The sequence below is a fragment of the Citrus sinensis genome, chromosome 3 (assembly GCF_022201045.2).
Source record: "Citrus sinensis cultivar Valencia sweet orange chromosome 3, DVS_A1.0, whole genome shotgun sequence".
NCBI classification, from domain to species: domain Eukaryota; kingdom Viridiplantae; phylum Streptophyta; class Magnoliopsida; order Sapindales; family Rutaceae; genus Citrus; species Citrus sinensis.
Genome location: NC_068558.1, coordinates 11,011,487 through 11,024,325, shown reverse-complemented (window position 1 = coordinate 11,024,325; position 12,839 = coordinate 11,011,487). Strand labels below are relative to the sequence as shown.

General features: G+C 34.7%; 2 protein-coding genes across 8 annotated transcripts in view; one reads left to right on the top strand and one right to left on the bottom strand.

Moving 5' to 3' along the window:
* LOC102630221 (protein DJ-1 homolog B-like) overlaps nt 1-12,839 on the top strand; it is a 62,440-nt gene that overhangs the window by 2,206 nt on the left and 47,395 nt on the right. For 2 of the 3 annotated variants that reach the window (XM_052438041.1, XM_052438042.1), the window contains exons 6-7: nt 80-280; nt 366-506. In XM_052438041.1, the coding sequence (XP_052294001.1) occupies nt 80-280; nt 366-506 (342 nt within the window). Of the gene's footprint in view, nt 1-79; nt 281-365; nt 507-934; nt 1,313-12,839 lie in introns of those variants that run through there. The other variant, XM_052438040.1, reaches the window with a different exon arrangement.
* LOC127901222 (probable LRR receptor-like serine/threonine-protein kinase At3g47570) overlaps nt 1-12,839 on the bottom strand; it is an 85,476-nt gene that overhangs the window by 63,683 nt on the left and 8,954 nt on the right. The window contains exon 3 of one of the 5 annotated variants that reach the window (XM_052438026.1): nt 2,693-3,565. The exons of 2 other annotated variants lie outside the window; for them this stretch is intronic. In XM_052438026.1, coding sequence (XP_052293986.1) covers nt 2,693-3,565 — 873 coding nt within the window. Of the gene's footprint in view, nt 1-1,513; nt 2,075-2,692; nt 3,566-10,044; nt 10,656-12,839 lie in introns of those variants that run through there. 2 more of the 5 variants (XM_052438025.1, XM_052438028.1) reach the window with 2 other exon arrangements.

Here is a 12,839-nt window from a genome sequence, read left to right as displayed (position 1 = left end):
CTGACTTGTGCTTAAAATGGAATTCTTGATAACTTCAAATGTAGTTCTTGGTGAAATTTTGTACTTTCTTTTCTTTCAGATTCTTGTGCCTATTGCAAATGGTTCGGAGGAGATGGAAGCTGTTATGATAATTGATATTCTGCGACGAGCTAAAGCAAATGTTGTGGTTGCATCAGTTGAGGATAAACTAGAAATTCTGGCTTCTCGTCAAATTAAATTAGTGGCAGATGTGCTCATTGATGAGGCGGCTAAACTTTCGTATGATTTAATTGTCTTGCCAGTGAGTTGGGGTGCTTACTCTTGCTTCATAGTCTTTACCACATTATTGACTTACTAACTACAATTTATCCATGCACATTGCACAGGGTGGACTTGGTGGCGCTCAAGCATTTGCGAAGTCAGATAAATTGGTGAATATGCTAAAGAAGCAAAAGGAATCAAATAGACCTTACGGTGCTATATGTGCATCCCCAGCTTTAGTGTTGGAGCCCCATGGCTTACTCAAGGTACGACCATTTCTGCTTAAATTATTTACTCAGATTTGGATCACCTAATCTGAACTTGATGAAGGATTATGATGTTGTGTGATTTTATGAATGTGGTCTTATCTCATGTAAGTCAGTGATGAATTAATTGGAGTTTGCTGACAAATTAGAAACTGAAAAACTGCTGCTGCTTCGTTAGTTACATTACCCAAAGAGTTAAAATAAACATCCCAAATTTTTTGTCCCAAATTCTGTCCCAAATGATATGGCATTTATTGAGTGATTGTATTATCTAACCAACCAATTGATGATTGTCACATCATTTGAGATGGTTTTTTGGGATAAAGAATTTGGGATTTTTACCCGCAAAAATCCCAAGTACTTCCTGCTCCTGCAATATCATTGCTGTGTATTTGTTTTCCCCTTAGACATATTCAATTGTGGTTCAGGGTAAAAAAGCTACAGCTTTTCCTGTTATGTGCAACAAGCTGTCAGATCAGAGTGAAATCGAAAACAGGGTTGTGGTTGATGGCAACCTCATCACCAGTAGAGGGCCAGGAACTTCTATGGAGTTTGCACTGGCAATTGTGGAGAAGTTTTTTGGCCGCAACAAGGCACTTGAGCTTGCAAAGATAATGCTTTTCACTCGCACCTAACGTTTGTACGGGGACCTGACTACTATTAAACTAGTGTGTTTATTTCTGTATTGCTACTGCTTGTAGAGAGGGGAAATGGAAACTTGAATTCATGTTTGAATATGGATTCACTGTCTGGGTTTGTACAGCAGTTTGGTTTATAAATAAATGAGTTCAAAGAGTTACTTCAAATATTCGGAATAAACCTGAGTTTAGTTCTGTTATCAATGGTCGGAGTCCAATTGCGATCGACACACTGGGAATTTTAATTATGAACTAAAAAATTGTTATGTTATATTCCACCTTTCTCATAAAATGTTAACTCGATTTACAGGATAAGAAGGAAAAGAAAGACGCTAAGAGAGGAGCAGAGACCCAAAAAGAGTTGACCACTTTGTTGGAACATAAATCTCTAGAATATTGAAATAAAACACATACCATATCTATTATTAAGTATGTATATGCAAGAAGATACAAATTTGAAGATCAGATTTCTCATTTCAATTTATGTTCTGCTTAGAGCAATGGCTCTTATTCCACAAGCACAAACAGGAAAGAGTACGCACGAAGTTAAGAAACACACATTGCAAAAGTTGCATTAACTACTTGCAGCAGCATCATCCAGGAACTTCACTTTAATCTTCTTGAGCTTTGCTGCAGCGTCTGTCATATGCATTCTCTTGTCAGGTGACTCCATACAACAATCCAAAGCCAAATCCATGATGCTTAATAAACAATCCATTTTGGCAGAAAAAGCTTGCTCTTCCCGCACCAAATTTGCGTCAACAACTTCAGTCAATCCGTGAGGTAAAGACTCCTTTACCCATCTCCTTAAACTCATTTCTCCTGTGAACATTTCATCGGTGGGCCTCTTTCTCGTGAAGGTTTCCATCAATAAAACACCATAGCTGTAGACATCACATTTAGCTGAAACAATTCCTTCTGATCCATACTCTGCATTTTTTAATTTTAATTATGAAACAAATGATAAAACAAATAATTTTTTGATAATTAAGGTAACCCAAACTTTGCTCGTGCTTGAAAAAAGAGTAAAAATTTTAATTACAATTGAAATTTTACCTGGTGCCATATAACCAATTGTAGCCATTGTCATGGTTTGTGTCACAGAATCTTCTCCTTCACCTAAGAGTTTGGAAATGCCGAAGTCGCTCACATGTGCCACCATATTTTCATCCAAGAGAATGTTGGTAGGCTTTAAATCTCAATGAATTATAGGTGCCGATGAATGACCATGATGGAGATATTCAAGAGCCGACCCCACATCTATCATTATATTCAACCTCTGTAGAATGTCTAAGAAATAGTTGTGAGAATACAACCACTTCTCGAGACTACCATTTGGCATGAACTCAAGTACCAATGCTTTGAAATCTGGATTAGAACAACTGCTAAGGATCTTTATGAGATTTCGATGACGAACATTCCGTAAAACTTCACATTCAGAATCAAAACTCCTAAATGCTCTCTCTAGTTGCAGATTGAAAACCTTTATCGCAACATCAGTCCCGTCGGAAATGGTTCCTTTATAAACTGATCCAAAGCTACCTGTACCAAGCAAGTTACATTCATTAAATTCATCAGTTGCTCGTTGAATGTCTAGGTAGGATGTTCTTCTCCATGTTGCAAGAGGTAGGAAATCTTCGTGATCTGATTTTTTTGTACTCCTCTTTCGGCATCTTATGTACATAATGATGATAATCACTATAAGTACAGAGGATACTATCGGAGGCAAAATATATTTAAGGACAATTAGAGCAACGTTTTTGGTGCTTTTGCTGTCACCTTGTTTGCAAGGTGGGACTCGGGATTTAGGTGGACCGCAGAGTGCATAATTTCCAAAAAATGATTCAGCTGACAAGTTTTTAAAAGACCCCTTAACAGGAATTTCCCCTTCTAGCCGATTACGAGACACATTAAATTGTTTGAGATGTGAAAGTGTCTCCAATGACTTAGGAATTTTTCCAGAGAGATTGTTGCCAGAGAGATCTAAGGATTCTAAGCTTATCAAACTACCAACTGATTCAGGAATAGGTCCTTGAAATTGATTACTAGCCAATGATAGAGTTTCTATATCTTTGAGGGCACCGATGGTTGATGGAATATCACCTGATAATTGATTCCTTGATAAATCTAAAACTCTCAAGACCTTTAACTTTTGTACATTGGAAGGGAGAGAATCATTTAACGAATTTGAAAACAAGTTTATCTCTAAGATGTACTCAAGGCTCCACAAGGATGACGGTATACTAGAAGTGAGCTTGTTGGAGCCTAAGTGGAGTTCTCTTAGAGATGTCAGACTCGCCAAGCATGGTGGTATATGTCCAGAGAGCTTATTTCCATTTAACATTATTCCGTACATCAACTCCAAGTGGCAAAGATCATAGGGAATGGATCCTTCCAAATTATTTTCTTCAAGAGATAAACCTTGCAGCCGCTTAAGTCTTCCCATCGTTGGTGAAATAGTTCCATTCAAGTCATTGAAGCCGAGGCTTAAGAGGATCAGGCCACGCAACTTACCAATTTCTTTAGGAATGCTGCCCCCAAGTTTGGAGTTGGATGCATAAAATTGTCGAAGAGAAGCAGAGAAATTTCCAATTACTGGTGGAAGGATGCCACCCAATGGATTATAAGCTAAGGCTAAAACTGTTAAATTTCTGCAATTAGTCAGAGAAGAGAGAAAACTCCACTGATCTGCTGAAGATGATTCTGTCGTCAAGTTATTAAATGCTAAGCCAAGCACGCCGAGGTGTCTCAAGTTGCCAAATGTATTTGGCATATGGCCAGAGAATGAGTTAAAGCTCAATTCTAGGCCAATGAGTTTAGAAACGTTTGTGATGGAGTTGGGAATTTTTCCGGTAAGGTTATTGGCCGCCAAGGTTAAATACTCTATGCTCGGAAGTGAGTGGCCAATCGTTGATGGTAAGTGGCCTGAAAGTTGATTGCTAATTAGATTAAGGACTGTTAGGGTTGAAATGTTGAAGATTGTGGGTGGAATGGGGCCACTTAAATTATTCGCACTAAGAACAAGGGTATCCAAATTTTGTAGATTGCCAATCTCAGTTGGAATTTGACCTGTCATAAAGATAAACGCCAAATTGATGAGTTATTGAGCTTTTTACTTAACATAAATTTTAATTTCATAACGCATGAACATCAAATTTGCCCACAAAATGTGTGTTATTAGTTTTATAATTTTTTTTTGGGTTTTTTTTTGGGGGGGGGAGGAGATTGATATTGCTACCTCATAATTTTTGTAAAACCCCACCCGCTTTCAGAAAATTATTGGAACAAGATTCTTAAAAAAATTCAAATAAAGAAGAAGTTTGGAGAATTAATCAATTAAATCCATCTTAATATACTTTTTGAAACTTATATTTTTTTATAATATATAATAACTAAGGTTGCTTTAACATAAATTTAATATAACTAGTCTACTCTCATAAGGTAGAATTACTAAAATACCCACAAATTTACTTCAACTTCAACTAAACTAACAAAATGTATTTGTTGACATGTGGGGAACTAAAAATTATTGAATTTTATTTTAGAAATATTGTATTACAAAACATAAAACAAAATGCCGAAACTATATATTAGATACAATAGTACATGTTTTTCGGGGTAATTTGGTCATTTTATATTATAAGAGTAAAATAGTCAAATTAAACTTATTTTAAAGCAACCGTAAACGGTCAAAGATTGTTAAAAGCCCTAAGTCATAAAAGAAAAACATTATAAAAATAATTTATTAATTGTTCAGACTTAATTTATAATTCTATAACATAATGTGAACTTATTATAACTATCTTATCAAAATGAGGTGGGTTTGCAAGAATAATGAGTGGAAATATCCCCAACCTATAAAATAAAAAGAATTTTGCAGCTATGCAAATGCAAATATGTAGAACGTACCTTGTAGGTTGTTATAACCTAGATTCAGAATGAAAAGGCTGCTAAAATTTCCTATCCCTGAAGGAATATTTCCATCAATAACGTTGTAGATTGCGTCGAACACCTCAGCTTCGATAAATTGAGGAGAGAATTTGGGATTGGACCCGTGAAACTGTTATTATAAAGTCTCAACGTTTGTAATTTGGATAAGACGCCAATCCATGTTGGAATGCTTCCACTCAATTTATTGAAACCGAATCTAATGAATCTGAATCGGCGTAATTGCCCCAATTCATTAGGCAGATGGCCATGAAAATTATTATGAGCAACATCAAGAGATACTAAGAACGTGAGATTTCCCAAGTGTGGGGGAATGGTACCTCCGAGACCTATATCTGAAAGATTCAAGGCTGTGACTCTTTGATGGCGTGAACCACAAGAGATACCAACCCAGCTGCATATTGGATAAGATAAAGACCAATTATTTGTCAGGACACTTCGATAATCAACGACACGGGCTTTGAATGCAAGAAGAGCCGATTGATCTGTTGTTAAGTTGCTCAAAGTCGTCATAGCTAAGCTAGCTATGGAATATTGTAACAACAACATAGGAACAAAGAAGAATGATAAGCACATATTGGTCGTTTTTTTTTATAGATGCAGCAATCTAATTGCTAGGTGAAGTTGATACAAGTTTTAAGTGAAGGAAACTAGCATATACTTATACAAAAGATGTATGAATTTGAAAACAAGAAAAGAAAAAAATGTACAGGAGAGTGGAGACATGCAAATTGGTATATTTCATCATTGAGCGAGTCGTCCAAGTAAACTCATATAGACCTGTAAATTGTTATAGGCCGCCGTACTTGAACCGTGAATAAAGGGCTTATGGCACTTGACTTACCAAAAAGAAGAAGATGCTCAACATTGGCAAGGCCTATGCATTCTGTCCATTTGTTCACGTTTTGCCAAGGCTCAGGGCAACCACAATATGTTCTTTTTCTTTCCTCTTAAAACAAAAAACAAAAAAAAAGACGACATTTACATTTGGGCTAATAATTATCACTAAACAATTAATAATACTGAGGGTCAGTGGTAATGTAGCTTTAAAATAATTGTTATTAGTTGTGTCTTAAAAATAAAGAAAAAAAATAACTATACCCATATAATTTAATAAAATAATCATATAAATTCCTAAGCTTTTAACAATATACACCAAGACCCCCTACCGTTACTTTTTACCATTTATTTGGATGTCACATGCTTTTTTTTTTTTTTTTCACAGTGGATATCAAATGCTAAATTTACTGTTATTCCCATATCATGTCATCACTTGCTTCTACACACATTGATTGTTTTTCCAAAGTTTCAAATTGAATTAAAAACATTCTAATTAACCTAAAAAAACTCATCCAACCAGATATAAATCTTCTAATTAACCTAAAGATAGCTACACCCCCATATTAATTCCAATGAAATAAAATTCATTTTTGTCATGATTTTGGATCTCGAGCAGGGTGGATATATCCAACTAGATCCGCCCCATTGGCATTCCAGTATATTATGTAATTGGAAGAGTATGAATGACTTAATTTGTAATTTTAAATTTGAAATGTTCAATTCTAATTTGAGGATTCAAATGAATTTATGCGAATCTAAAAGGGGACTGAAGATTGGCATGCATACACACACACACACACACAAACACACACACACACACACACACACACACACACACATATATATATACATAGGGGTAGGCATGGGTTGGTTTGGTTTGGGTTTAAGTCAACCCAAATCAAACCATAAAATTTTGGATCCAACCCAAACCAACCTAAATATTTTTAACCCAAACCAAACCAACTCATTTGGGTTTGGTTTGGGTTTGGATTGAATTTTATAATCAAAATATTTTTTTATTTTGATAAATTTAATTATATCAAAATTATAATAATAATTAATTATTATTAATTATTAAATTAATATTAAAATATGAAAAATATATTGTGGATAAAAAATTAAAAGAACGAATTAAATTAAACTCCAATAACAAACTTCCATGAACATGACATAAACAAATAAATTAAAAGAAAGAAAATAAAATTCGATGATCAATTGAGTCCACTCCTTCAAGAATAAATAAATAACCAAAAAAGAAAAATTATAATGTTTGATCTAAACTCTGTTTTTGTATTTGATAATCATAAGAATAATATTAATTCAAAGCCATCGCCTCCGTTGATATATTTGATCCAACGGAGCATGGTCATATGATTAAATTTAAATTGCCCATTTTGGTGCAGTTCAGTTTGTTCCGACTTGAGCTGAACTGATTCAATTTAATAGATTATAAATCCAACTTGACCGAATTGAAATCGGTCTGGTTCTAGATTGGAGTGGTTCATAAATTATTTTAACTTAAAAATATTAATTCTTTCTAGTTATCTAGCTCTAAAGTTAGTTTTTTTTTTTTTTTTGCGTCTAATTCATTGAATAGATTTTTTTTTTTTAATTTATAAACCAAATCAAAATTGTCTGTTCAGTTCATTCGATTCCTCGATTTTTTTTGCTGGCATCTATTGGTTAGGACCACCTTCATTTGTTATAAATTTAATAGAAAATGGACAGTTAATGGTGCAGGTGAAAAAGGACATTATACAAAGGGGATTAAAAAAAAAGCAAAGGATGTTCTTTTTACTTCAGGATTAATAGAGATTCAGGGATTGTAGTAATACATTAGTTTAAATTAAATAAATGATTACAACCTAGACGAACATTGGTAGTGTAGAGAAAAAAAAAACAATTAGTTAGCTTAACAATTAGACGAACAGTGAGGTGGATTGTAGTAATTCTTGGCCCATAGGTTAACCACACCCAAACCATTATAAAATGGTTTCATACATAAAAACCCAAATTTAATTCATTTACACGATTTACCCAACGCAAACCAAATTATTTGGTTTGGGTTTGGATAAACTCATGGGTTGTGGGTTTATACCCAACCCCCGCCCCCACCCCCCCCCCACACACACATATATATATATAGAGAGAGAGAGAGGTAATATAACATTCTTCTTGATGAAGATTTTTGTGCCATACGAATTAAAGAGAGTATTGTGTCGATGTTCGAGGCTAGAGCGACAATTGGTTACATTGCTTCAGAGGTGTTTAGTAGAAACTTTGGTGAGGCATCACATAATTTAAATTACTAGATTTAGCGTGATATATATATTTTCCACATTGGATTTACAAGCATTTCGAGCAGTATAATGAATTTAAATTACTCGGAATTGTAAACAGCGAGGAGAGTGAAATTGCTAAGAAGATGAATATTTTGTTGTTTTGTGGTGTACACGGAGTCATCCATCGGATAGGTCGCCCATGAACAGAGGGATAGAAATGTTATTGCCAAGAAGCAGACTGACTAGCAGTGACGCTTTGAAAAGTCCACCGGACATCTTCTCCTCCAAGACCACCAATATATTCTTCCACCATTTCAACGTCGTGACGTGAGGATCAGAATTGAATTATAGGATGCTTGTAAGTTTCCTTTGTGGAACTTGTGAATTTGTGATGGCAAAAGTCAATGATGCATGTAACTAGCTAGCCCGTGTAGACTCCGTTTTACACTTTTTCAAAACCCAAAAGCACGCTAAATCTTAATCTTAAAAGAATTTTTGATTCAGTGCTGAATTTTGGGCTTATCTTTAAGTAATCTTTTACCACGCATGCATTTTTGTCATTGTGCAGTCATCGATTGCTTCTAAAGATCGTAATCTTTAAGAAAAAATTACTTCTCTTGAAAGTGAAAGCAGGGCAGCTATTGGCGTATTGCATTGCAGCTGCTATGTGTAGTAGTCAATTCTTGGAAACAACTAGTTTTCTTAAATTGTAAACGGTCCCCTTTATGACTGGGAGATTTTGAACAAAATTAATATGACGAATTCTTTGCAGGTGTTGTTCCTTGAAGTCTCATCTTTCACAATGTTTCTGAAATAAAGATATTACCATCTCTGATTTAATATTTATTCTTGATTTGTACCACCTAATCTGAACTTGATGAAAGAATAAAGATTATGATCTTGCCTGATTTTATTAATGTGGTCTTATCTCACGTAAGTCAGTAATGAATTAAGGAAAATTATCATTCGTATACCCTATAATTACTCTGTTATAAAAAATACTACAACACTTTGAGGGTGTATCACTTGTCCACCCTAAGTTAACAAAATGTATCTGTCATCCACCAAACCGTTATTTGCCGTTTAAATAGGATGACGCCAGAGGAGTAATTTTATCTTTTCATATGATACAAGTGATAATTTAAGGGTATACAAGTGATAATAAAAGAATTTAAAGGTATACAAGTGATAATTTTCATTTACTTTAATTTAAGTTTCAAGGGTAAAATCGTCAATTCACTATAATTCCGTTAACTTTCAAACGGTAGCTAACGGTTTGGTGGTCGGCAGATAGCTTTTGTTAATTTAAGGTGGACGATTGATATACCCTCAAAGTGTTGTAGTATTTTTGATAATAGAGCAATTATAGGATATATGATTGATAATTTCCCATGAATTAATTAAAGTTTACTGTCAAATTACAAACACAAAAACTGCTGCTGCTTCATTATTCACAATACCTAAAGTCAGTGCAGAACTTAATAAGTTTTCCAAAAGTTTTACGCTTTCTTTCCCCCAAATCCCAAGTACTTACTAGATATGTCATGTTTATACCCAAAGTCAGTGCAGAACTTACTCGATATGTCATGTTTACACAAGAGTTTGTTTATAAATAAATGAGTTGATAAATATTTGCCAAAAAAAACGGTGAGTGATGTCTAGTTCTATTTTCACAGTTCAGAGTCCAATTTTGATTACTGGAAATTTTAATTATGAAGTTGAACTAAGAATTTGTTATAATATCTTCAACCTTCCTATACAGTCATCTAGAATAATAATATATCAAAAACAGTAATAACTCGATTTACAGGGTGAGAAAGAAAAGAAAGACGCTACGAGGGAAGCAGAGATTCAAAGACTTCGCCACTTTGTTGGAGGAACAATTTCATAAATCTCCAGAATATTGACATAAAACACATACCATATCTAGCATTAAGTATATTTATGTATGTCCAAAGATAAAAATTTGAAGATTAAATTTATCATTTCAATTTATGTTCTGCCCAAAGCAATGGCTTTTATTCCACAAGCACAAACAAGAAAGAGTACGCACAAAGTTAACAAACACACATAGCAAACGTGACATCAACTACTTGCAGCAGCATCATCCAGAAACTTCACTCTAATCTTCTTGAGCTTTTCAGCGGCGTCTTTCGTAGATGCCCCCTGTTCTGGTGATTCCATGCAACAATCCAATGCCGAATGCATGATGCTTAATAAACAATTCATTTAAGGAGAAAAAACTTGCTCTTCTCTCACCAAGTTTGCATCGACAACATCACTCAATGCACGAGGTAATGACTCCCTTACCCAGTCTCTTAAACTTATTTCTCCGGTAAACATTTCATTTGTGGGCTTCTTTCTGGTGAAAGTTTCCATCAATAAAACACCATAACTATAGACATCACCTTTGGCCGAAATCATTCCTTCTAATCCATACTCTCCATTTTTTGGTTTCGATAGATCAAATGGATATGACATCATAAAACAAATGATAAACAAATAATATTTTGACAGTCAAGATGGCCCAAACTTTGACTGTGCTTCGAAAAGAGCGAAAATTTGAAATTATAATTAAAACCTTACCTGCTGCCATATAACCAATTGTAGCCACTGTCATGATTTGGTTCACAGAATCTTCTCCATCAGCTAAGAGTTCCGAGATGCCGAACTCGCATGTGCCACCATATTTTTATCCAAGAGAATGTTGCGAGGCTTCAAATCACAATGAATTACATGTGCTGATGAATGATCGTGATGGAGATATTTATGTGCCAGCCCCACATCTATCATTATATTCAACCTCTCTAGGATATCTAGGAAATGGTTGTGTGAACACAACCATTTCTCAAGACTACCATTGAGCATGAACTCAAGCACCAGTACTTTAGAATCTGGAATGCAACAGCTGCTAGTGATCTTTGTGAGATCTTGATGACGAACATTCCACAATACTTCACATTCAGAATCAAAACTCGTAAACGCTCTCTCTAGCTGCAGATTGAAAACCTTTATTACAATAATAGTCACATCATAAAGTGTGCCTTTATAAACAGATCCGAAGCTCTCCGTACCTAGCAGGATACATTCACTAAATCCATCAGCTGCTCGTTGAATATCATGATAGGATAGTCTTCTCCATGTTGTCGAAGAGAACAAATCTTCTTTATCTGGAGTTCTTGTTTTCCTATTTTGAAATATTATGAAGAATCATAAAAATTGTTATTAGTGCATTGGATATAATCGAAGGCAAAGTATATTTCAGGACAAGCAGAGTAGCATTCTTGGATCCTTTGCTATTATCTTCTTTGCAAGGTGGCACTTGAAGGCCTGGTGGACCACATAGTGCATAATTCTCAAAAAACGATTGAGCTGAAATGTTTTTAAAAGGTCCTTTGATAGGAATTCCCCCTTCTAGCCTATTGTGAGACACATTAAGTTGTTTGAGATATGAGAGTGCCTCCATTGACTTTGGAATTTCTCCAGAGAGATTGTTGCTAGGGAGATCCAAAGATTCCAACCTTATCAAACTACCAAATGATTTAGGGACCAGACCATAAAATTGGTTTCTAGCCAAGGACAAAGTTGCTAGATCTTTGAGGCCACCAATACTTACTGGTATATCACCTGATAATTGATTTCTTGATAAATCAACTCTATTAAGACCTTTAAGTTTTGTATATCTGAAGATAGATGACCACTTAGAGAATTTGTTGACAAGTTTACATACAAGATGTACTCAGGATTCCACAAGGATGATGGGATACTAGAAGTGTGCGTGTTGTAGCTTAAAAAGAGTGTTTTTAAGGAATTGAATATCCGAAATCTTGTATGTAAATATTAACACTTAGAGAATTTGTTGACAAGTTTTTAAGGATTTACTGATTAAATAATTTTCCAATTTGTTTGCCTGGAGGAATTGAATAGTCAACTGATTAAAGGATTGCAAGGTGGTTAGGTCCAGCTGAGCATTGTAAATATTAACGGTCATTATGCATGTGTAATTCCTATATGTGAAATTGAATTTCCATGGTAAATTTCTGCTAGGGTGTGATTGTATGGTAGCCAATTGTGAGCAACAGATCCACATAGTAATATAGACTGAAATTTTGCGTCTTAATCCATTAAGATATACATTTTGGCAAAATATTGTACAAGCACTGGGGTTTAGCACTGGGGGTTACCTTAAATATTCTGGACTTGTCTTTAATAGAGTTTCTTTTACCTAGTTATTGATATTTCTTTCAATTTTTTATTTTACTGATACCATATATACAATTTTAGGTGGCAAGACAACTTTCGATTTCTATTGAGCCTGAAAACCTGCATCTACCATCACTTCTATCTGCTTTCGGGGAATATGAGGTTCCTATGCGCTTACCCAAAATACGAGGTCCAGTGGACTCTCAATGTTAAAGTCTGCGGCAAATAAACAATCGTTTCATTTGTTTTGTTTTACTCTGTTTGGGATCCAAATTCAATTGCAGAACAGTTTTTGGTTTTTCTTCATATAACATTCTGAAGATAATACAGGCAACATTGTTTGCAATGCTACAGCTAATTTGTAGTAGGATGAAACAATCAGAAATTTGCCTTTTTCATGTATAAAATTTTATTTGTTTAAT